At 61.8% G+C, this 22,425-nt stretch overlaps 6 protein-coding genes across 6 annotated transcripts; 2 read left to right on the top strand and 4 right to left on the bottom strand.

Annotated features, from left to right (window-relative positions):
• Nucleotides 1–209: 209 nt before the first annotated feature.
• Nucleotides 210–2,490, bottom strand: RHTO_01632 (DNA ligase; the record flags this gene model as incomplete). Its single annotated transcript, XM_016415313.1, has 9 exons — nt 210–347; nt 411–521; nt 606–720; nt 813–1,075; nt 1,140–1,258; nt 1,316–1,402; nt 1,508–1,821; nt 1,929–2,036; nt 2,108–2,490. The coding sequence occupies 9 exons, from the start codon at nt 2,488–2,490 to the stop codon at nt 210–212; spliced, it is 1,638 nt and encodes a 545-aa protein (XP_016272691.1).
• A 198-nt stretch (nt 2,491–2,688) lies between these two features.
• Nucleotides 2,689–3,392, bottom strand: RHTO_01631 (uncharacterized protein; the record flags this gene model as incomplete). The annotated part of the gene is made up of 2 exons (XM_016415312.1): nt 2,689–2,986; nt 3,136–3,392. The coding sequence occupies 2 exons, from the start codon at nt 3,390–3,392 to the stop codon at nt 2,689–2,691; spliced, it is 555 nt and encodes a 184-aa protein (XP_016272690.1).
• A 421-nt stretch (nt 3,393–3,813) lies between these two features.
• On the bottom strand, nt 3,814–6,616 carry RHTO_01630 (MFS monosaccharide transporter; the record flags this gene model as incomplete). The annotated part of the gene is made up of 19 exons (XM_016415311.1): nt 3,814–3,962; nt 4,023–4,035; nt 4,098–4,321; nt 4,422–4,562; nt 4,618–4,673; nt 4,728–4,821; nt 4,878–4,924; nt 4,987–5,000; nt 5,064–5,272; nt 5,352–5,392; nt 5,456–5,528; nt 5,587–5,602; nt 5,718–5,801; nt 5,868–6,064; nt 6,127–6,148; nt 6,204–6,322; nt 6,387–6,398; nt 6,467–6,480; nt 6,561–6,616. The coding sequence occupies 19 exons, from the start codon at nt 6,614–6,616 to the stop codon at nt 3,814–3,816; spliced, it is 1,581 nt and encodes a 526-aa protein (XP_016272689.1).
• Nucleotides 6,617–6,939: 323 nt separating this feature from the next.
• On the top strand, nt 6,940–8,597 carry RHTO_01629 (L-iditol 2-dehydrogenase; the record flags this gene model as incomplete). Its single annotated transcript, XM_016415310.1, has 6 exons — nt 6,940–7,125; nt 7,307–7,364; nt 7,440–7,761; nt 7,830–8,230; nt 8,355–8,462; nt 8,563–8,597. 6 exons carry the CDS (start codon nt 6,940–6,942, stop codon nt 8,595–8,597), a joined length of 1,110 nt encoding a protein of 369 aa, XP_016272688.1.
• Nucleotides 8,598–9,704: 1,107 nt separating this feature from the next.
• Nucleotides 9,705–11,922, top strand: RHTO_01628 (C6 transcription factor; the record flags this gene model as incomplete). The annotated part of the gene is made up of 5 exons (XM_016415309.1): nt 9,705–10,071; nt 10,127–10,406; nt 10,465–10,675; nt 10,730–11,639; nt 11,699–11,922. The coding sequence occupies 5 exons, from the start codon at nt 9,705–9,707 to the stop codon at nt 11,920–11,922; spliced, it is 1,992 nt and encodes a 663-aa protein (XP_016272687.1).
• A 296-nt stretch (nt 11,923–12,218) lies between these two features.
• Nucleotides 12,219–18,981, bottom strand: RHTO_01627 (two-component system, OmpR family, sensor histidine kinase VicK; the record flags this gene model as incomplete). Its single annotated transcript, XM_016415308.1, has 11 exons — nt 12,219–12,877; nt 12,936–13,689; nt 13,749–13,910; nt 13,969–14,532; nt 14,588–14,689; nt 14,753–15,080; nt 15,139–15,425; nt 15,480–16,777; nt 16,839–16,859; nt 16,928–17,087; nt 17,149–18,981. 11 exons carry the CDS (start codon nt 18,979–18,981, stop codon nt 12,219–12,221), a joined length of 6,168 nt encoding a protein of 2,055 aa, XP_016272686.1.
• Nucleotides 18,982–22,425: the final 3,444 nt, after the last annotated feature.

The raw sequence follows: 22,425 nt of genomic DNA, 5'->3' as shown, positions 1-22,425 counted from the left end.
GAGCAAGCGTCGGTACGGACGCTTCCCAAGCCGGGAACGGGCACGACGCCGTGGCTGAGTCAGCAGCAAAGGGGAAACGAAGGGCGTTGCAACGACGAGCGTAACGAGTACAACAGACAGGCGTATGTGCGCGGGATACAGGCGGCAGAGAGTGGCGTTCCCTTCGTCCTTCGAGGCGACGTCGTCTTGCGACGTTGTCCCGCTTCTTCCTAGTTGCCGTTCGTCGTCGGCGCAATCACGGCGTCCTTGGGTCCAGCGACGTCGAAGCGCTCGCCGACAAAGGTCGGAAAACGCGGGACGTTCTGCTGCGTCAACTCCTGGAAGCGGTACGTAATGATGGACCCGATCTGCGAGAATTGCGAGTGTGAGCGGGACGGCAGGACGATGAGCTGGGGAGTCGGCAAGCTCACGGGCGGCGGATTGACCCTCCTGTCGTCGTTGAGACCGCTTCCGACCTTGAACTGGGTCTTGCGGTCCTCCATGACGCAGACGAGCGAGCCAAGCATGCCCTCGTACTTGCCCTGCGCGTCCATCGATGATGCCTTAATCGTCAGCTCGCTACATCGGCAGTACGCGGCATGCGAGTACAGCTCGTCGAGACGCACCTTGCCCGGCTCGTGGTCGACGACGAGCGCCTCGGCGTCGTAGAACGTCTTGACCTTGAGCAGCGTCGACGACCGCTTCGGCTCGTACTTCGAGCCCGGCTTGCGAAGCATGAGTCTGCGAGCGCCGAGAGCAACCGGTCTCAGCCAATGCAGTCCAGGCCGGGCAGATCTGTCTATGATGGGCGAGAAGCGCGAGGCCCAACTCACCCTTCTCCGCCAACATTCTTGACCTCCTCCAACCTCTTCATCAGATGCTCCCACCCCTCACACTTCTCCTGCACAAGCACACGCACGATCCCGTCCCCTACCTTCTCGACCACCTCGCTCGCGCTCGTCTCGTCGGCCGTCGGGTTGACGGCTGCGGCGGAGGATGCGGAGAATGTCGAAGGGTCTGCGGGAGGAAAGAGCGAGAGAAGGAACTCTTGGCGCTTCTCGAAGGGCTCGTCGCCGCGAGAAGGGATGTCGAAGACCTGCGACGCCGGCCGCAAGTCACGTCAGCTCGCTTCGTAGAGCGATGGAGAGGCGAGAGCGCACCATGAACCTGATCTGGCTCCAATCGACCCCACTGAGCCGTCGTACAAGCCCGCTCGTCTCGTCGAACCTGTTGCGGCCAAGGAAGAGCTCGCCGTCGAGTTCGTGTTCCTTCGGAAGCTCTGCGCGAGAGCTTCAGCCGGTACTTCCATGACAGGAGAGATGAAAAGGGCACGCACTCGCAAGGAAGTCGTCGGGCGCGGCAAACTGGTAGCCCACGCGTGACCAGAGAGCCTTGCCGTCCCAGAAGGCGCGGACGCCGTCGACTGCGGGAAGGACAGATCAGGAGTAAGCACACCGAGTCCTCCGAGCCATGCCCTTGGCCAGCACATGCATGCTGGTCGGCACAAGGAGTGAACGGCTTGACTCACGCTTTTCACTGATCCACCAGCCCGTCGGATCCTGCTTCTTCGTTTCCAGATCAAAGCTCTTCGCGAGCAAGACCTCCCTTCCGCCCTCCCTCTCCCGCTTAGCCTTCTTCGTCGCCGGGACAGCCTCTTCGCCCTCGTTCTCGCTCGCCTTCTTCGCCGAAGCCGCAGCCTTCTTGCTCGTCGATGCCTTCGTAGTCTTCTTCTTGCTCGTCGAGGGAGCGCTCGACTCCGCTTCGTCGAGGTTGACAGCCTTCTTCCTCGATCTGGTGCCCTTGCTGACGCCGACTCCGGGTCCGCAGCGAGCGTCTTCGTGTCTGCGTAGCAAAGCTTCGTCAGTGAGTCGTCCCAGCCTCGCACGCTCTACACCAGCGGCCCCGCGAGCGAGCTGGCGGGACGGCAAGAGCGGGTGACCGCAACTCACTCGTCTCCGAGGATCTCGCGCAAGTGCTTGCACGAGCGAACGTCGACTGCGCGACCCCGGCTCATCGTCCACGACAAGCAAGTGCACGAGTACGCATTCGGGGCGAATCTGCAAGCGCAAAAAGGAAGCGAGGTGAGCCATCGAAGTCAGGAAGTGGGAGTGAAATAAATTGGACGCACTGCGCAACCTTGTAGCTCCTGCCGCTCGACTCGCTGCCGATCTCCATCTCCTCCTTCAACTCCAACTTCGTTCGCGGTTCAGGCAGGTCCATATGTTCGGCTCCACCCAAGACGAGAGGGGTCTTGTCCGTGATCGCTTTGGCGTGTACGAGTTGGTGCAGGGCGAGAGCTTCGTCGAACATTTCTGACTGATCAGGATAGCTGTCCGCATCTTCCTGGGATGCGAGACGGGCAGTCGACGAGAGCGGGGCCGAAGGGAAGGGATGATGTAGGGGGCGGGCGAGAAGCGCTGGTGGGACGTGCGGGCGTGCGGGGAGCACCCGAGGATGTAGCCTGGGCAGCGCATGCCGTACTAGCGAGCGGGACGACGTGAGCGCAGCCATGAGGAGGAGGAAGAGGACAGGAGAGCGAGGAGAGGTGAAGGTCGACTCGCTCAAAGGGCGACTTTGACGAGTACGAAAGCTCCGTTCGACGCCCAGAAGGACACTGGGATGAGCGGGGGCCACGACGACGCGAGGGAAGCGTTACAACAACAGCGACAGGACGTCTACAAACGAGATCCTCCCTCTACTGCCGCATCTTTACGCCTTGTTGCCCTCTAGATGCGGTATGCGAAACATGCCACCGTTCTGCACCGGCTGGCCCACCTCGCCGCCCATCTCCTCGAGCTTTCGCACGATGTCGTCCACAAAGTCGTCGCTCAAAGCGGTCGGCGTTCTTGCGTAGACGTCGAGGCCGGCTGGGGTGAAGAGTGTCGAGGAGAAGTAGGTGACGACCCACTCGGGAGCGTCTGAAGTTGCGGCAGGAGAGGAAGGAGAGAGCGAGTATCCCAGGAGTTGCCAGTGCGAAGTCGAGATCTTGAGCCAGCCCTTTCCGCGCCTGCAGGCGTGCAAAGTCAGTACGAATCTGGTGAAGAACTGCAGAGGACCGGCCTCCTCGTGCAGACAGATGGAGCCTCTTCGAGAGCGCCGACCGGCGGGACTCACCACTTCCACCTTGCTCCGTTCCCCTCCAAATCCCGCTCTAACCGGTCCACGCCCTTTACTTCCCACTGGCTCGACCCGATCTTGGCACTCTGCTTGCTGAACTTGACAAGATCGTCGAACGTCGTCTCCTCCTCGCCGTCTATCCGCGTGTAGGTAATCGTCACGTCGCGCTTGTTCTTCCAGAGAGGCAGGGTCGACGCAACAACGCGCCATGTGCCGAGCAGACGGTCGTACGGGACCTGGGCGGGCGCCAGCGAGGGAGCTGTCGAGTTCGGCTGATGAAGTTCGAGCGGGTCCATGGTGGTGGGTCGCGGCGGTCGGGCTGGGTGCGAACACTAGGGCAGCGTCGATATGGAGTCAAAGAGCCCTTCCGGAAGGGCTGGGAGCTGAACGAGAGGATGAGCGGTGGTGGTAGAGGCGGAACCGTCGAGGACGAGTGGGGTCACCCTCGAGGTCGCTTGGAACACTCTCGCTGGACGTTCTGCGCCCAGTGAGCGGCAGGATTCGTCTGTTAGAGCTCGAAGAATGACTACGATGGAAGCGATCGAGGTGTCGAGGCGGAAACAATCGGTCAGATAGATGCGACCAGCTGGAAGCCTAGCGAGAGCGCAAGCAAAGGTGGATAGTCCTAGGGAGTCTCAACGGCGTCATGTTGTTACAGTCTGTACAGAAGAGCCCAGATGCGGCGAAAGGGAAAGCCTTGTCGAGTCCGTGGTTCTCCTAAAGGGCCTTCTCGTCGCTATAGTTCTCCTTGTGCACGGTGTGCGTCTTGGCCTCGACGATGGCATCGAGCTCGCCCTTGAGGCGCGCGTGCGAAGCCTCGGCGTGCCACACGAGCGGCGAGTCGCTCATGAAGAGGAAGTCGATTTCTGCGAAGGGGGAAAAGCGTCAGCCGGCGGTCGCGGCGGCCTGCGACTTTTCCAGCTTACCTTCGAGAGTACGCTGCAAGCATGTCAGGCGTGCGTCAGCATCAGTGACACGAGACTGTAAAAGGGAAGACGCACGTTGGCGGTTTCTGGGTAGAAGAGATAGATGACGACAATGGCGAGGATGTTCGCACAGCCAAAGATGTACAAGGCGTTCTCCTTGATCTTGGCGAACATGACGGGGACGAGCAACGTGCACCAGCCGTTCCCGATCGACCAGCCGACAACTCCCATGGCATTTCCCTTCGCACGAGCGTTGACAGGCCAAATTTCGGCGGGATAAGTCCACGGGACGGTCAGCCCTGGGTCGTTTTCAACCGTTACCGACGAAGGAGAAGCGGAGGAGGAGGAGGAGGAGAAGTCAGCGGCAAAGTCGTCGGATCAACTTCTGACGGTACTCACAGCTTGCGCCGAACGTTGCAGTGTACAAGAAGACCATGAAAGTGGCGGCGCCGCCGTACTGAGGCGTCTTCTCGGGGTGAATGGTGAGGAGGTGGACGAAGACGCCCGCCATGATGAGCGCGAACGCCTGCACGGCTCCGCCTGTTGAGACACGGTCAGCTCGCTTAAACAACGCAGGAAACGCGAGTCGACGCACCCCAGAAGAGCGTCATGCGACGGCCGATGCGGTCGAGGGTGAAGACGCAGATGAGGCTGGAGGAAAGAGAGGGTCAGTCCGCCAGTTGAACGAGGAGAGCTGTTACGCACGTCGAGATCATGTAGGTGATCGTGTTGACGCCCGAAATCCACCCCGCCTTAGAAGAATCGAAACCCGCAAGCCCGAAAATGACTGGCTGGTAGACTGCGCGGACGAGGCGCATTAGCGCGGAGACACCCAGAACAAGCTCAACGACGCACCAGTGATGGCAGCGATGCCTCCCCACTCCTGGAGGATCTGGATCCAGCTGCGGAAGAAGAGAAGGTCAGTATCAAAGCCGGAGTCCGGTGCCTCGTCGACGGCACATACATGGCGAGTTGCGTCTGGAACGCGCGATTGCGTCAGCATGTGATACGCAGATCAGGCAACGAGAGGAGACGACGCACCCTGCGCGAAAGGTGCAGCTTCCCGCAAGGCGAGAAGAACATGGTCAAGTACGACGGCTCTTCGCCACCATCCATGCGGATCGTCTGATCAATCTCGTGGTACTCGGCGAGCGCGACGTCGTTCACCTCGCCGTCCTCGGAACGCAGGCGACCGAGAAGAGCGCGAGCTTCGTCGTGTCGACCGGCCTTCATGAGCCAACGAGGCGATTCTGCGAGGCGAGACATCGTCAGTCGGCTGATTTGGCGAGTATCTAGAGGTGAAACCAAGAGAGGGAAATGCGAGCTCACCCGGCATGAAGTAGGTCGCGAAGACGAGACCGACGAGGGGCCTGTCCGCTCATCTTCGTCAGTCTCGAGCAGCAAGTCGCAGGAAGCGATCAGAGTGTGCTCACACGAGCTGGAAAGCGATAGGGAACCGCCAGCGGATCTGGGTGTTGCCGTCGCCGACGAAAGAGAGGCCGTACTCTGTGGGCGGAGGACAGTCAGTCGGCAATCCTTTTCGAGACGGGAGTTGCGAGCGCACCGAGCCAGTAGGCGACCTTCAAAGCGAGAAGAGGGGAGTAGGAGAGGAAGAGGAAGGGAGAGGAAGAGGAGGCGGGAGTGAAGTCAGAAGGAATCGCTCGTTGCGAAGAGAGCGCGAGACTGGCGACGTACGACGACACCAAAGATGTTCAGGGTAAACTCGAGGGCGATAAAGAAGCCGCGGGACAAGTGTCCGCTCGTCTCGGCAGACCAGACCTGGTGCGAAGGAAGCTTATCAGTCCACTACGTCGCGAGGCAGACTCGGTGGGAGAGAGAGCGCACCGGGACGATTACGTTCAAGTGGCCCGTGCCGACGCCGGTAATGATGCGCGCCATCACCATCCAAGTGACGTTCTGCGCCGCAGCTTGAAGCGGTGCGCCGACGAGGATCCAGAGCGCGCCAACCCAAATGGTTTTCTTTCGCCCGAGCTTGTCGCCGATCCAGCCACCAGCCAAGCATCCAATAAGTGTGCCGAGGTCTGAAGCGGAGAGAGCGGTCAGGCGGAGAGTCAAGGTGAGGTTGTCGGGAAATCGGACGCACAGTACGCCGCGACGATGCCGCCCTGGAGATTCGTCGGGTCAGTACTCGCAGCGTCCAGACGACATGATTGCACGCACCTGCTTCGTCGAGTCGGTGACGGTTGCGCTCACTTTGCCGCCGTTTGCAGCGGGAGTTAGGTAGCCGAGCTTCATTGTCTGGATGTAGTCGGGCGCTCCGTTCACGCCGCCCATCATGCCTTGCCGTCAGAGAGCGGGTCAGCACTTCGTCCGCCGTCAGAGGAAGCGTCCCGGAAGATCTACCTTGGTCATAGCCTGCGAAGCGAACGGGAGCCGGTCAGCTGGCACGACAGTTTCGGAGAGACGGGGAAGCTGCTGCTCACCGAAGAAGAAGATGCTGCGAGTCGAAGGAGCGCACACGACCCAGGGAATGTGTCAACCTCGCGAATCGAGGAGGAGGAAGGAGAGAAAGCGGACCTTAGGGCGCAAACGCTCTGGATCGCCCAGATGAGCTTCTTCCCGTGGAGCACCATGTCTGACTAGCAGCGTTGCGGAGCAGGCCGAGGAGAAAGTGTGGAGAGAGAGGAGAAGAACAAAGCGGTGGACGAGCGCATCCTGACGAGGCCGGCATGCAAGCGAACTCGGAACATCAGCCTTAGCGCTTCGGCTCGGCTGGCACGATCCTTAGCAGCAGGGTAAGCAAATGTTAATTGTGGAATAGAACACATCGTCGAAGGGTTCCAACCGGACGAGTGTCGAGCGTGGAGGACGCCGCGGCGCGAAGTCCGCCAGCAGCGCGGCATTCGCGAGCGAGCGATGCGCTGGTCTGTCCTGTACCTGCTCCACGCCCGCCAGGATGCCCGACTATCCTACCGCGTACGACCCCGTCCGCGTCCTCCAACATGCCGACTTCAAGATCCTCGAAGACGGCACGGTTCCACAGCGCGACACGAGCAAGAACCTCGCAGCCGCCTACGCTCCACAAGCAAAGCTGCACCTCATCGAGAAGCCGCTGCCCGTGCCGCGAGAGGGTGAAGTTGTGGTGCATGTCCGAGCGACAGGAATCTGTGGGAGGTGAGAAGAGGTCCATACTGCTTCGTTGACGCCGTTCTCTGGGCTGACCTCGTCCTCGAGCAGCGACTGTCACTTCTGGAAGGCAAGCAGGCCGTCCTCTCTTCTCAGGCGCGCTCGCTGACCTTTCCAACGTTGTTCTTCGTCGACAGCATGGCAGAATTGGCGACTCGATGATTGTTCGCGACACTTGCGGCGCCGGTCACGAGTGTGAGTCACGCCCTTCCTCTCTGCGAGAAGCAGACGCTCGAAGACGAGCGCCGACACCGTTCGTTCTTCTCGCAGCCGCCGGAGAGGTCTTTGAAGTCGGGCCCGGCGTCGAGGGACTGAAGAAGGGTGACCGCGTCGCACTTGAGGCAGGCTTGCCGTGCGGAGACTGCGAGTTCTGCCGGATCGGACGGTACAACGCCTGTCCCGACGTCGTCTTCTTCTCGACTCCCCCTTACCACGGCATGCTCACTCGCTTTCACGCCCACCCCGCTTCGTGGGTTCACCGTCTCCCCAACTCGATCAGCTACGAGGAGGGTGCACTCCTGGAACCGCTGGTCGTCGCGCTCGCCGGTATCGAACGTGCAGGACTTCGTCTCGGCGATCCTCTCCTGGTCTGGTCAGCTTCGCTTTCGCCGCTTTAGACCTTTCTTCTACAGAGTTGTATTGACGTTTTGAGCCTCGCAGCGGCGCCGGTCCGATTGGCCTCATCAGCCTCCTGGCTGCACGCGCAGCGGGCGCAACTCCCATCGTCATCACTGACATCGCACGATCCCGCCTCGACGTCGCCAAGCAGCTCGTTCCCGGCGTCAAGACGGTCCTCGTCGAGCGGGGCGTCGAGCCGAAGGACGTCGCAGCCAAGATCAAGAAGGAAGCGGGCCTTTCGCTCGGTCTGAGCGTCGCGCTCGAGTGCTCCGGCGTCGAGTCGAGCGTCCAGACGGCGGTCTACGCGTCGAAGTTTGGCGGCACGGTGTTTGTGATTGGCGCCGGCAAGGACTTCCAGTCGCTTCCCTTCATGCACATGTCGGTCAACGAGATCGACCTCAAGTTCCAGTACCGATACGCCAATCAGTATCCGAAGGCCATTCGTGCGACGCCGTCGTTTTTAAAGTGCCGTATACAAGCTTGCTGACGGATGCCTCGTCTTCTTTGGCCGCCTCCCTTGCTCCTTCTTCGCGGCCATTCCCCCTCGGCGGCACTCTCGATTCACAGGTCTCGTCGAGGCGGGCCTCATCAACCTCAAACCGCTCGTCACGCACCGCTTTACGCTCGAGACCGCTGTCGAGGCGTTCGAGACGGCCGTCGACGTGACCCGCGGTGGTGCGTTCCTTCCCCTTCACTCGCCTTGAGTGTCGTCGCTCAGCGGCGTCGGCTTCCTCTCTTTGCGCTCTTGCTGACAACGTCGTGCTCGCTCGTGCAGCCATCAAGGTGCAGATTCACGACGCGGCCTTGTAAACGCCTTCGAGTCGCAAAGCTCTCCTATACACATTTCGCTTCGCTCCGATCCTTTGGGTACCCTGTTCTCGTCGTTCTCACGCCTCGCAATGCCATACTCGCAACTAGTCGTCTTCGCAGCGTTGTCTTTGAGCTTGCCGTGTCTACCTTCGCAAGCAGCTGGCGAACCGCTGTTCCTCTCGTCCCGCGCACTCTCACTCGCCTGTTGCTACGGCTGGTCGACCAGAGCTTCTCTACTCGAGCTAGTCAGCCGTCTCTCCAGCTCCTTGCCGCGCTCCGTGGACTTCTTCGGACGTCCCCACCGCTCGAGTTGACATCTCGCCTCTTTCCATCGCCCGCTCTCCCTCTCACGCCCTGCAGCGCCCTCGCGATGGACACCAACAGCACGCGCGAAACCACAGAGACGCCTGCACCGCGCCGCTCGCCGCCTCGTCGCCGCATCGCCTCAGGCGAGCTCCTCTTCGTCCGCCTCGAAACTCCGCGCACCTTGCCCGCCTACCCCTCGTTCCGTGACCGCCTGGCAGCGACAGACACCCAAAGTAGCATGTTCAGTGCCTACGCTCCGGCCCCCGCCGCCAGCTCGTCTCGCCAGTCCTCTCGCTCCTCGTCTCCTTCCTCGACTGCCGCAGGATGTCTTCCTTCGCCGCTCCGTGTGCGCTGGTCCTGTCACCATTGCCTCTCCACGCTAGACCCCCTTCTCATCGCGGACTACCCATGCTATCCGACCTTGTCCCGGCTGAGGAACGGGAGAAGCGCGTAGCTTCAACTGCGGCGCTCAGCGAAGCCGGCTTGCACGAGGGCATAGCCGATCTGCTCGTCGAGGTGCAGAGCTGGGATGGACGAGCATTGCGTATGGCGTCGTCGGAACTGAGGATGGAAGACTGGAAGCGATTGCGGACGTCGAGCAGGTTTCGAAGCTGGGACGGGGGCGCCTTCTCGAGCACGCTGAAGGTCACGCGCAGACGGGCGCAAAGCGGCGAGGCCGGAGGAGGAGCGAGCACTTCATCGCTTCATCTGTGCCCCCCACCAAACCGGCAACAACGACGCGGGGCCAAGGGGCTTCCTTGTTTGTCCACCTCGACAGTCGCCCGCTTTGCTACGAGCGCAATGGCGCACAGCCTGAGTCCCGCCAGCACCGACTCGGCCAGTCCACCCTCGGGAGCGCCAGCCGCCAAGGTTCCGCGAACAAAGCGAGCCTGCGTGCGGTGTTTTCAGGCCAAGGTGCGCTGCTCGGGGGACCAGCCGAGCTGCGTGCGTTGTTTGCAGAAGAGCAAGGTCTGCTACTACGACCCAGAGGGAAATTCGCGGGCGAAGCGATCGCGCAGGGCGACACCGGTCGACGAACCCTCAGCCCCCATCGCCAGTACGAGCACCGCCGTCGCACCCGCTTCAGGACCGTCTCCGACGGGCAAGAGCGAGGAAGACGAGGATGAGGCACCCGTCGTTGTCCGCCAGCCGTTCTTTCGATGGCTTGGTGCGTCCTCCTTACCCTTCTCCCACTTCCTCGATTGACCATGGATTCCCCACAGGCCTCACGTCCGTCATGCCGCCCTTGCAAGGAGCGCCTTTCAGATCGCTCTCGGTCACCGTCCAGCAACCCGTTACCTCGCCGACGAATCCTCCGCCCGTTCCTCCCCCTCCTCGCGACCCAGCCGTCGAGTCTGCCGAGGCAGAAGCGAGGGTCAGGACGTTCTACACGCTCTTTGAGAGCTACCTGCCCTACATGCCGCTGTCGGACACGCTCGAGCAGCTAGCCCGGGGGACTTTGAGCGAAGGCGTCCTCGTCGGAATGAGCGCGCTTGTCAAAAGGCGAGTCCCCGCCTCCTTTCGCTCGAGACTCGCACGACTGACCTCTCCTTGCCCGCAGAGTTCGGCCAGAAACGCCTTGTCCGGACCCCGAAGAGCTGGCGGATCGCGCCAAAGCTCTTGTCATCGCCCAACTCGCCCTCCCTTCGCTCGATACCGTCTACGCCCTCATCCTCCTCGCCTACCACGAACACGGAGCAGATCGCGACTCGGGCTTGTGGGCGTATTGCGGGATGGCGATTCGGATGTGCATCGACCTCGGGCTTCACAAGGTGCGTTTCCTCCCTTCTGCTGCTCGACACCCGCGCTGATTGCGCAACCCACAGCCCTTCGAGACTGAGGACGTCGCCGAGTCCAACTTGCGGTCTCGCATCTTCTGGACCGTCACCTGCCTCGACCGGATCCTGTCGTGCGGTACAGGGCGGGCGACGACCATCCCGCTCTCGCAGATCGAGGTCGGTCTCCCTCCTCCACGGCTCCTCCGCACGAGTCAAGGCGTCGACATCCCCGATCCCTTCCCGACACTCTGCCGACTCCTACTTATCCTGGGCAACGTCTCCGACGCCGTCAACACCACTCCCTCCTACGCCACAGTCCCGCCTCGCGTCCCTTCTGCCGTCCAGCGACAACTCGCCGACTATCAAGCGACTCTCCCACCATCCCTCCAGTTCTCAATTCAGACTTTCGGCGCCTACGTCAGCGCCGGCTATGCGCCCGTCTTCCTCCTCCTCTCGGCATGGCATCAAGCCGTCCACCTCGCGATCCACCACGCCCCGCTCCTGTACATGCAGCCCGGCGCGACGATGCAAGACCTGACGCCGCTGAGCGGCTCGCCGGCCGTCAGCATTGCCGACATGCTCGCCTACTCGAGCGTGATTGCCGACGACGCCTTCCTCTGCACGCCCGTCCTCTCCCAGCCCATCCTGATGGCTGGCCGCGCTGCGACCCTTCTGCTCCGCACCCTCTCGACCACCATACCGAGCACGCAGCTCGAGCCGCTCGAGCGCGCAGTCACGGTTTGCCAGAAGACGCTCGAGCGGATGCAGCAGCGTTGGCGCGGTTTGGCGTGGCACGTCGAGTCGATGTGCAAGAACGCGCGTGAGGTCGACTTGTCCGGCGTCGGCGCGACGATCATCATGACCGACCGAGGCATGTTTGCAAAGGCGAGGCTGGACGACTTGGCGAGAAGCTGCGGGTGGCTGTTGAACGAGTTGACGGCGCCGGCGAGCGGTGAAGGCGACTCTCCGTCTCTCCTTCTAGCCCTGACGTCGCAGCTGACCTCTCGCACCTCACAGTCTTCAGCATCGGCGTCTCGTCGTGGGGCGTCAGCTCGCAGCCGGCAACGACCGCTCCTCCGCCTCAATCGACCGTCGCCGTCCATCGCTCCGGGCGCTCCTCCCCGCTTCTCTGGAACGACCAGTCGGGCGGCTTGGATGTCTTTGCGGAGGATCTGAACGGATTCTTGGGTATTGACTGGACTGCGTGGCAGCCGGAAGGAAACGGGTTAGACGGACTGTAGGCTTCGCAAGTCGTTGTGCGAGCGCCTCTCTGTCGAGACTCGCGCAAGCTGTGAGTTGCTGTGAAATCGCCTTCATACAAGCTCGCACGGCACGTCTAATAAGGTCTACAACAGGCGAGAGAGGGATGCAGCATGACCATGCGGGGCGAGAAGTAGGCGTACAAAGGTTGCGAGCGAGAGAGACGAGAAAGAGAGGATACGAGCGACGACAAAGAAAGGTACAGTAGTGTGCGTAACGTGGCGAGGCGAGTCGTGGAGGGGGAAAGGTGCTGGCCAGGTGAGAGGAAGGGACCGCCTCACTTGCTGGGCTTGGGGGTTGGAAGGCCGGTCATCTTGGAGATCTTGGCGAGGACGTCTTCGAGGCGGTACGGCTTTGTCGCGACGTCGTCGTATCCGGCGGCGAGGCACTCGCTCTGCTGCGCCTCGCGAGCGTTGCCCGTGACAGCGCAGACGGGGTATCGGTGGCTGATCTGGCCTGTTCGCTCCCACTCGCGGAGCTCCCGGACCGCCTCGAGGCCCGTCTTGACCGGCATCTGGACGTCCATGATGACGGCTGCGAAGAGGTTGGGCGAGGTTGCCTCCGAAGTCTGCTTCGCATCGGCTGCGAGAGCGTCGACGGCCTCCTGACCGTTGTTGACGACGGTGACGTCGTAGCCGGCGTTCTTGAGCTGGCGCAGCAGGACTTTTTGGTTGATGAGGTTGTCCTCGACGACGAGGATGCGGATCGGCCGGCCATCCTCGGCTTCTGGCCGCGGGCTCTGGCTGATCTTGGTGCTCTTGTTAGCCTTCGGTACGTCGTTCGAGGCGGTGTGCGGACGCTTCGTGCTTCGAGCAGTCGGCACCATGGCGAGAGCGGGCACTGTCGGGATGGCGACGGGGTCGGCGGGCGGCGAGGCGCGTTCGGCGGGGATGGCGAAGGAGAAGACTGAACCGACGCCGAGCTTCGATTGGACCTCTGTGCATGGGAGGCGAGTCAGCGCAGAGGAACGGCGGAAGGGGGAGATCGAACGCACCGATGAAGCCGCGGTGAAGCTCGACGAGCTTCTTCGACACGTAGAGTCCCAGTCCCGATCCGCCATACTGGTCCGACGACGGCTTGGCCTGACTGAAGCGCGCAAAGAGCCGCTTGAGCTCCTCCTCGCTCAATCCGCGGCCGGTGTCTTCGACAGCGACGACAACCCAGACTCCATTCGCCAGCTCCGTCGGCGGCGGCTGCGAGACGCGCATCGCTTGCGGATTGACGGGAGGCTGCGTCTCGAAGGCCTCGATGTGGACGACGATGCGACGGTCGGAAGAGTCGGCGGTGTACTTGATCGAGTTGGTGAGGAAGTTGAGCAAGATCTGGTGCAGGCGGGACGGATCGGCGCGAATCCACTCGGCACCGAGCGCCTTGACGGAGTCGCCGGCACGCAGTCGAAGCGCGATCGACTTTTGCGAGCACTCGACCTCGAAAGCGCGGAGAACGTCCTTCATGCGCGAAACGAGTTCGAACGGCATCAGATTGACCGTGAGCAAACCCATGTTGAGCTTCGAGACGTTGAGGATGTCATCGGCGATGCGGCCTTGGTGCGAAGCGCAGAGGATGATCGACTCCACAGCTTCGATGTTCTCCAGCATCTCGTTGTACAGGTCGTCGAGCTCCTCGTGCGAGACGGATTGCCCTTGTCGCAGGTTGTCGAGCAGCTCGACGTAGCGCTCGAGCGAGGCCGAGACGACCTCGGCGTTCTGCCAGACACCGCTGAGCGGGTTCCGCAGCTCGTGCGACGACTGCGAGAGGGAGGGTGAGCTTGAGAGGCGCTTGCTGCAGCAAATCAACGTGAACGCACCATGTCGAGGAACATCTCCGTGTTCCTGCGGTTCTCCTCGGCATCGGCGGCTCGCTGCTCGACTTCGCGGATGTGCAGCATCTCGACTTCCTTCTGGCGGGTGATGTCGGTAAGGGCGCCAACGTAACCGTCGGGAAGGCCGACTTCGGTCGAAGCGCGGATCTGCAGGGGGAGAGGCCGTCAGCTGAGCCTGAGACTGCGAAGAAGCGAGCGGACGTACCTCGAGCTGAGCCCACCGACCGTTCGTGAATCGGAACTGCCGCTCCGACGTGTCTGCCGTGCCGCCCTCTGTCGCGAGCTTCCAGAGGTGCATGACCTTCGGCTGGTCGTCGGGCGTGACCCACTCGGTCCATTCGGAGAGCGGGCGGTTGATGGGCATGCCGACAATCTCGTACCAGCGTGGGTTGCCGTACAAGATCTCGCCCTTGGGGCTGATCTGGATGACACCGACGGGCGAGACGGTCGAGAGCATCGAGTACCGCTCGGCGAGGGCGCGGTTGCGAGCCTCGGACTCGATGAGGGCGCGAGTTCGCTCCTCGACTCGCCGCTCGAGCTCGACGCGCATGAGGCCGAGCTGGAGGTGGACGCGTACCCGTGCGAGCAGCTCGCGTGCCTGGAACGGCTTGGCGAGGTAGTCGTCGACGCCTCCCTCGAGAGCTTCGGCGCGCGCCTCGGTTCCGGCTTGAGCGGAGACCATGATGATCGGGATAAGAGCAGTTTGCGGGTTGCGGCGGATGATGGACGTGAGCTCGCGACCAGAGATGTAGGGCATCATGGCGTCGGTCTGTTCGAGGCACGGTCAGCGCAAGTTGGAACGTTGGTAAAGCAACCCGACGCACCAGGACAAGTGAAGGCGGCGTCGAGTTGATGTAGTTGAGCGCTTCTCGCGGATCGGCGAACGCGACGACGTTGAAGTGCTTGGAGAGCAGGCTCGAGATGTACTGTAGGCCACGTATAAGTCAGTTGGCGTCGTGCAGCTGGAACCGGACGCAAGGAAGACGCACCGTCCGCAGGTCTCGCGAGTCGTCGACGAGCACGACGGTCCGGTTCTTGAGGCTGAGCACATCGGGACCCGACAGGTAGTCTTCGCCACTGCCGCTGCCGGACGAGTTGCCCTGCTCGCTGCCCGCGACGGTGCCGGCTGTCGAGCTGTCGCTTGACATGGGGACAATCTCGAGTGCGGCTTCGGCTTCCGCATCGTAGCGCCACGAGGCTGCGTCTTCGACAAAGGCGAGGTTGCGGTTCTGGAATTGCGCGACAAAGTCGGTGTCTTCGGGCGTGTGGTCGACTTGCTCGATCGGAAGGTGCGTGTGGCCTCGCTGCAGCCGGACGCTGCGGAAACGTCGAGGATGAGAGAGTCGCAAGCGGAGAGAGCGAGAATGAGACGTACGTGAAGATGGATCCCTTGCCAAGCTCGCTCTCGACCTCGAGCTGTCCGCCAACGAGCTTGACGAGCTCGAGCGTGAGCGCCAGGCCGATGCCGGTACCGGTCGCCATCCTCGAGTTGGCCTCGATGCGGTGGAAGCGCTCGAAGATCTTGCCGAGCTCGGATTCGGGGATACCGATGCCCGTGTCCTTGACGCTGAGGACCGCCTCGGCGCGAGTCGACCGCAGCGTGACGGTGATCTCGCCCTTGATGCAGTACTTGAACGAGTTGCCGATCAGGTTGAAGCAGATCTGCGAGTGAAAAGGTCAGCGGAATGTCACAGTTGGAGCTGCTCCCAGACGCACCTTCTCCCAAATGTCCGGACTCATGTAGATTGGCAAGCAGTCGGCCGGATCGTCGTCGCACTCGACCGTGTACTTGATCTTGGTCCGCTCGATGGCGTCTCGGAAGAGAACGGCAATGTCGCGAGTCAAGGCGCCAATCTGCACCGGGCGGTACTTGAAGTTCATGCGGCCGCCCTCGATCGACGAAAAGTCGAGGAGCTTGTTGACCATCGTCAGGAGACGGTTGCTGTGTCGCTGGACGAGCTGGAGCTTGTCCCGCTGCGACGGGTCGAGCTTCTCCTTCTCCGATCCCGACAGGATGTCCTCGAGCGGGCCGAGAATGAGCGTGAGGGGCGTGCGGAGCTCGTGCGAGATGGACGAGAAGAACGAAGACTTGGCGCGGTCGAGTCGGACGAGTTCCTCGGCGCGCTTGCGGTCTTGTTCGGCTGCGAGGACGGCAAAGAGTCCGATCGCGACGTGGCGTGCGACGAGGTTGTGGAAGGTCTCGAGGAGGTGGTCGTACCGTCCCATCGAGTTGACGCCGAGGACGAGCACCGCGGCGGGGACGACCTGATTCGCCTCGACAAAGACGGGGAGGACGACCGCCTGTCGCGCCGGGTAGCTCCAGCCTCGAGAGCGGTCGAGCGTCTCGGCGAGCGGGCCGAGGTCTTCGACCAGGACAGGGTCGCGCTTGACGCACGCCTCCTCGAGCGGCCACGACCATCCATTCGCCGCTTCTTCGCATCGCAAGAAAGCAGCATGTGCGCTGAAGCCGCTGATCGAGCCGGACGAGCCCGAGCTGGACGAGGGTGCGGCTGGCGAGCCAGCGGCGGAAGCGGGTGAAAGAGTCGCGGCGTCGAGGAGGCGGTCCCGCATGGTTGCGGTGCTGCCGGTGCCGGTCGAAGCGGACGAAGACGACTGGCGCGACTTGGGCGGGGTGATGTCGACGAGCGCTTCGTGAATGAGGAAAGGGTGGCCTTCGGGAATGCCGGTCGTACCGCGATTCTCGAGCTTGATGATCCGCCGGTTCGAGCGATTGTAGCCCGCGCGAACCTCCTTCTTCGTTGGCTTGCTGTCGACTTCGCTGACCGTGTACAGCGCGACGAAGGGCAAGTCGTAAGGGTTGTTGGCGAGGGACCGCAAGGCGCACTCGGCAAAGTCGTCGACGGTGCGGGCGAGACTCGTGTTGGAGACGAGGTCGCGGACGGTTGCGAGGTGGCGAGCGGCGATGACGGTCGCGGTCGTCTCGATCGAGAGGTTGAGGATGCCGAGCGCTTTGCCATCGTGGCTGTAGAACGGCGCGTACGAGAAGGTGTGGTCTGCGGGAGAGTGTGCTGGTTAGCCGCGCGTCCGTGTGAGAGCGAGCGTTGCGGAACCCACAAGTCTCCTCGACAAACCCGACTGTGCGGCGAGGCAAAGCGGAGCGAGTCAGCTAACTGTTCCAAGCCATTCAGAGGAACCGCACTCACGGCGCTCCATCGCGAGATAGTGATCCCTGAAGAAGCACGTCTCGCCCGCCATCGTCCTCTTGGCGATCCCGTCCAAGCCGTCCCAGATCTCCTTCCACCCTTCCTTGCACGGCAGACCGAGCAGGGCGGGGTGCTTCTCGCCCGCTGTCTCGACGTAGTGCTGCACGAGTCGGGATCGTCAGCTACGAGCTCAAGGAAGCGGAAGAGTCGGGCGGACGCACGTCGTTGTAGAGGATCGTGTACTCGGGTCCCCACAAGATGCACTCCCTGAACGGGCTGGCCAAGATGCTCGAGACCATGGTCCTCAGTTCAGGCGGCCAGCTCTCGATCGGACCCACCGCCGTCTCATGCCACGGGTGATTCCGTATCCGCAGTCCCATCTCTGTCTCTCCCAGACACGCGAACCACGGGTCCGTCAGTTGCCGGGGTAAGGAGTCGACGGGGAGAGAGGTAGGAGAGTGAGGAGGGTGGAGCGATTGGAGCTTGACGGCTGCTTCGGCCGAGGGAGACTGGTAGACGTTGCCGAGCGAGGTGTCGGCTGGCATGGGGTTGGTCGGGGGCGCAGCGGTCGTAAAGATGCAGGAGGACTGGGTCGAGGCGGTGCGAGAGCTGCGGATCGTGAGGTTTGTCGAGCGAGGTGGCCAGGTCGTGAGGTTGAGAGGGGGTGTCGGAGGCGGGATCGTGAGGATGAGGAAGCCCGTGGTGCCGGTCGACGAGGCGGACTGTGGATGTGTAGGGGTGATGTCGAAGGAGGAGGACGAGCCAGGCGTGGGACAGATCGTGGCGGAGATGACAAAGTCGTCGAGGCGGCATGTGTGAGGTGCGCGCGCGCCCAGTCGACCCGATATCCGCGGTGCAGGGCCAAAGGAGAAGTTTGAGCGGGGCAGGCCCGAACCGGTAGACGAGTACTGCGCCTCTCCGCCCGAAGCGGGAGTCGACGTCGGCGAAACCGAGCCCGGCGAGTAAGGGTGCGCTCCGAGCGTCGGCGTCGACAGCTCCATATCCTCTACGAGGTCGAGCACGAACGCGAGCAGCGCCGTGTGGTCCTCGGGCGCAAGGAACGCATAAGCGCTCTCCGGCTCGTCGTCGTCCTCGTAGTCCGTCTCGTCCAGCCCGCTCATCGACGCTCCGTCCTCCTCGTCCTTGTCCATCCCGCTCGTCTCTTCTTCCTCGACCGTACCGAGCGGACTCGCGACGCGCGAATTGGGCTGCGAGAACCCAGCTGGCATCGCGCCCGTCATGAGCGAGTCGTCCTCCTCCGTCGTGCGCCTCGTCCTCGCTCCTCCGCTACCCGACCGCCTGTTCCACCGTGCCCTCGCTCGAGGGACGACGGTCGGCCCGCTGAGGCTCGGACGCGTCGCAGCGCTGTTTCGCCGCGTCGTCGCTTCGAGGTTCCGCCAGGCTTCGTTGCGGTAGACGGGATGCAAGGCGGGTAGGAGTTTCTCGAGGAGTACTTGGCGGGGGTCGGAGACCGGCGAGAAGGTGGGGAGCGAAGACATGGCCGTGTCGAGGTCGTCGACGTCCGTCAAAGGCGTGATGGGCTTGTCGCCGGTAGGGCTGCTGAATGAGGCGAGCGAGTTGATGGAGGACGAGGTCGATGCTGTCGAGACGGAGCTGAGGGAAGAGGAGCTGACGGCAGGAGGGGGTTGGATGTCGGCGGTGAGGGAAAAGTAGTCTCCGCCCGAGGTCGCTGGCGTCTCGACGGCGTTGGCGACGGGCGTCTTGACGTTGAGCAGCTCGACCATGCCCGGCAGCGTGTCTGGGCTGGCCGTCGTCGGTACGAACGCCCCCTTGCCCTCGTCGCCTCCGATACCGGATCCCGCGGTTCGAGTCGCGCCTGTCTGTGGCACGGGCGCAGCATGGCCGTTCCAGAGCGGCGTCTTGGTCGGCGAGACGAGCGCAGGGTGGGACTGGCGGGTACGGAGCGCGTGGACGAGGGGCGCGAGGGCGAGGACGAGGGAAGGGGACGGCGAGGCGTTGAGGAAGGCGACGAGGGGCAGCTGTGCGAGCTCGCTTGCGCCGCTCGACGTCCCTGCCCTGTGTGGCTGTCCCATGCCACGTCCTCTCACTCTTCCAGCGAGCGCGCGAGAGAGCGAGGGCGCGGGTGCTGTGCTGTGCTGGGTGACGGGCCGAGGAGGTGGGAGTCTGGCGAAGGGGTCGCCGGCGGTTGTTCGAGCGTGTGAGCGTTGTGTGTGGCAGTCCTCAGCCAGTCCAGCAGTGTCCAGCAGCAGTCTTCGTGAGCGGTGTCGCGGTGAACGCGAGTTGTGGTCGCAGCGAGATCGAATTCGCCCCCTGTCCCAACCCCGGTCGCGAGCCGGAGAGCGTGCGCTTTTCTCGTGCTCTCTTGCTATGCTGCTGTAGTACTTGCTAGTACTCTTCTGCTACAGTGCTCGCATTGCGTCGAGGAGCGAGGCGGCGCTCGAGCGACTGGCAGAACCAGAGATACAGCGACGATCCCACGGCTTGAAGGGCAATCGGAATCGAGCAGCGCGCCCTTCCATCGACCGAAGAACACGCCCCTCGGACGCGTGTTCTTCAGGCAGGCGTCACCGTGCGAACCGAACAGTGGGTCGAACTGGCATTTGAGGTGAGGGAAGGGACGCAAGTCGTGCTCCCTGGCGACCGCTGGAGCTTGTCAGACTGCACAGGAGGATGGCTCACCTCGACTGTAGCCCTCAGCAGCGCGGCAGGATGCCAAGCGCGAGCTGGACGCTGCCGACGCGCCGGGTTGAGAAGGTCAAGCTGAGGAGGGGAGGACTTTGACGAGGCGGGTGTGCTCGCACATCTGGCGATTCAATGCCGCTAATCATCTCTACACTGGACGATGACAGGCGTGCCAAACTGCAGCCCGCAGCCGCAAGAACCGTCGAAATTGGCCGGGTCTACTCGGTTCAACTTGGGGAGACGACATGTACGTCTCCCAGCCTTGCAAATCCTACTTTTTGCTCTGGCAGCTTGGCCGAGTGGTTAAGGCGTTACGTTTAGGACATTAGAAACCGTAATGGGAAACCGCGTGAGTTCGAACCTCACAGCTGTCACTTCTTTTGCCTCTCCTGCCTGCTGGTGGTCTCCCGGGGCTTCGTCCTTTTGCCACGGTGGAATATATGACCCGTGTGCTCGACTCGGTCAAGAAACGCAGCCGGTTTGAAGTGTTGTGCCGTCTCAAGACTTGACCTTCCCGCCACTTCAATCCCTCCTGCGGGCGTCAGCCCGCCCAACTCTTCAGGCTTTGTACAAGCATGATCGGCAGTCAGAAATGGCGAGGGTTCAAATCCCTCTCACGTCAAGTTTTTGCTGGAGGAAGTGAGGAGGAGGAGGGCTTGGTGTGTTGCTCTCCTCCCCTTGGTTCACTCAATCTCCCTCTGGCTGTCTGAATGAGAGACTGCGTTTGAGGCTTGTTGAGGCTATTGTAAGGATTGCTGACTGTCTCTAATGCGTACAGCAAGGCGAAAGCAAACGGGAGACGGACTCAGCCCTGACCTTCTCAAGCAAGGCATCCCTCACCCTCCCACTCCAGCCAGGGTCTCCCAAGCTCGGCCAGCTCCCTTGCAGGTTATCTAGACATCACTCGAGTGCACAGAAGCACCCACTCTAGCAGCAGTAACCCCGGAAAGCAAGGGCAGCTTGTAAGCCCACACCTGTCCTAGTGCTTTCACCGCAAAACGCGGCGTGATGGCCGAGTGGTCTAAGGCGCTGTCTTAAGGCTTGTACAAGCATGATTGGGCAGTCAGTCAAGAATGGCAGGCGGGCCTGCGGCCGCGGAACTCTCGCTTGCCAGTCAGCTTTTCCCTCCCCTGCTTCACTGACTCGACTCCTGCAGCTATCGACTAGCCATATCATCCACAATCTCAAGTAGCCTGGCTCAAGTGCTGTGTCAAGCTGTCAAAGTGCCACCTTGCCAGCCGATGAGCTGGTTTTAGGGTTAGGGTTAGGGGACTTGGCCAGGAGGAGCAGGAGGACGATCAAAACTCGCTTCTTTCGAGGTGGGACTGTGGAGTGGGTGCAAGGGAGTGTGGAAAGAGTGCTGGGGAGTGAGCTGGGTGAGTTTGAGGAGGAAAAGGTCTGGCTTTCCCGGTGAGGCTGACCTTCTCACCTTCTCTTTCGCTCTCAAACTGACTCTGTGCTGCTTCTCACAGCTTCAGCGCCCCTCTGAAGGTCCAGAGGAGAGGGGAGGTGGGGAACTGGAGCAGGGAGAGCAGGACGAAGAATGGAGACTGAGCCACTCTCCCTCACCCCTCTCCCCTCAAAAGCAGGCTGACTCCTTCTCCACACAGGCTTAACACCCTCGCCAAGTGCACCGCAAAACAAGTGCTGCCACACTCTCTTAAACTCGTGAGTCCAACTTGCCCCCCCCCCCCCAAACTTGGCTCAAGGCAGGATGAGGACGGACAAGGCCAGCTCTCTCAGTCTGCAGGCTGCTGACTCAGTTCTTTCACGTCCTGGTAGCGGAGAGAGTGAATTTGACGGGCCGAAGTGTTTTGAGGGTGAGTTGTGCAGGTTTTTGCGGACTTGGTCTTGGTGTTCAGGGTTAGGAGGAGGGGAGGGTGGATCAAACTTGCTCAGTTCAGGTAGGGCTGTGCTGAGAAGTTGCGACCGGTATCAAAGGGTGGCTTTAAGGAGGGGGAAGAGCAGGAGAAGCCAGTTGGTGTGCAGGCTGGACTTCGGCAGCTCATTTTCTCTCGACTTGGTCAGACACTTCCGCTCCACTTTCTCTCAAGCTGAGTCACTTTTTTGCACTCTCCACGGGTCAAAGACGTCTAGAAGAGGGCGGTTGAGCAGGAACTGAGTGAGTTTGGGCTGATTCTCCTGGACTGAGTCTGGGAAGGAGCGGCTGCAGGAGGAGGCATGCGCACTTTTCGCTTCAAGTACCGCCTGGCTAACCTCGCTTCTCTCTCACAGCGTCAAGTCCAGTCTGAGCGTGCTTGCTGTCTCCGTTCTAAGCGGAAGGAAAGGGAGTTTGAGCAGACAAGGTCCGCTTTCTCCTCCTTCTCTTCCTCCTCACGCAGTCCAACTTGCTGGTATCTGCACCTAGTGACTGACGATCACTCTCGCAGCCTCAAGTAGTGCGGTGTCAAGCTGGCGCCCAGCCAGCTTGCGAGCTGGTGAGTTGGGGGACTGTCTCTCCCTCTCCAGCTTCTCCCCTCCCTTTCTCCCCGTTGTCACACTCACTCTCGCTTCTTACAGGCACAGCACAGTCACTCACATGTACGAAAACGTGGGAAAGTGGAAAGGAAGGTGGTTTGAGCTGCTTTTGGGGAGCATGACTGGGGAGTAGGAAGAGGTGGGAGAAGTTGCTTCTCTCAGGCTGGGACAGGTCGAGGTCGTGGAGTGGCTTTAAGAAAGAGTGGGAACAGTGCTGTGGAGTGAGCCAGGAGTGTTTGAGGAGGAAAAGATCTCGCTTTGCAGGTGAAGCTGACCTTCTCACCTTTCCTCTCGCTCTCATACTGACTCTGTTCTGCTTTCCACAGCTTCAGTCGCTCTCCCAAGGTCAAGTAGGG

The sequence above is a fragment of the Rhodotorula toruloides genome (genome assembly GCF_000320785.1).
Source record: "Rhodotorula toruloides NP11 unplaced genomic scaffold Scaffold14, whole genome shotgun sequence".
In the NCBI taxonomy this organism is placed as follows: domain Eukaryota; kingdom Fungi; phylum Basidiomycota; class Microbotryomycetes; order Sporidiobolales; family Sporidiobolaceae; genus Rhodotorula; species Rhodotorula toruloides.
The sequence above is the reverse complement of the archived record's forward strand: the minus strand, read 5'-3'. Positions and strand labels throughout refer to the sequence as shown.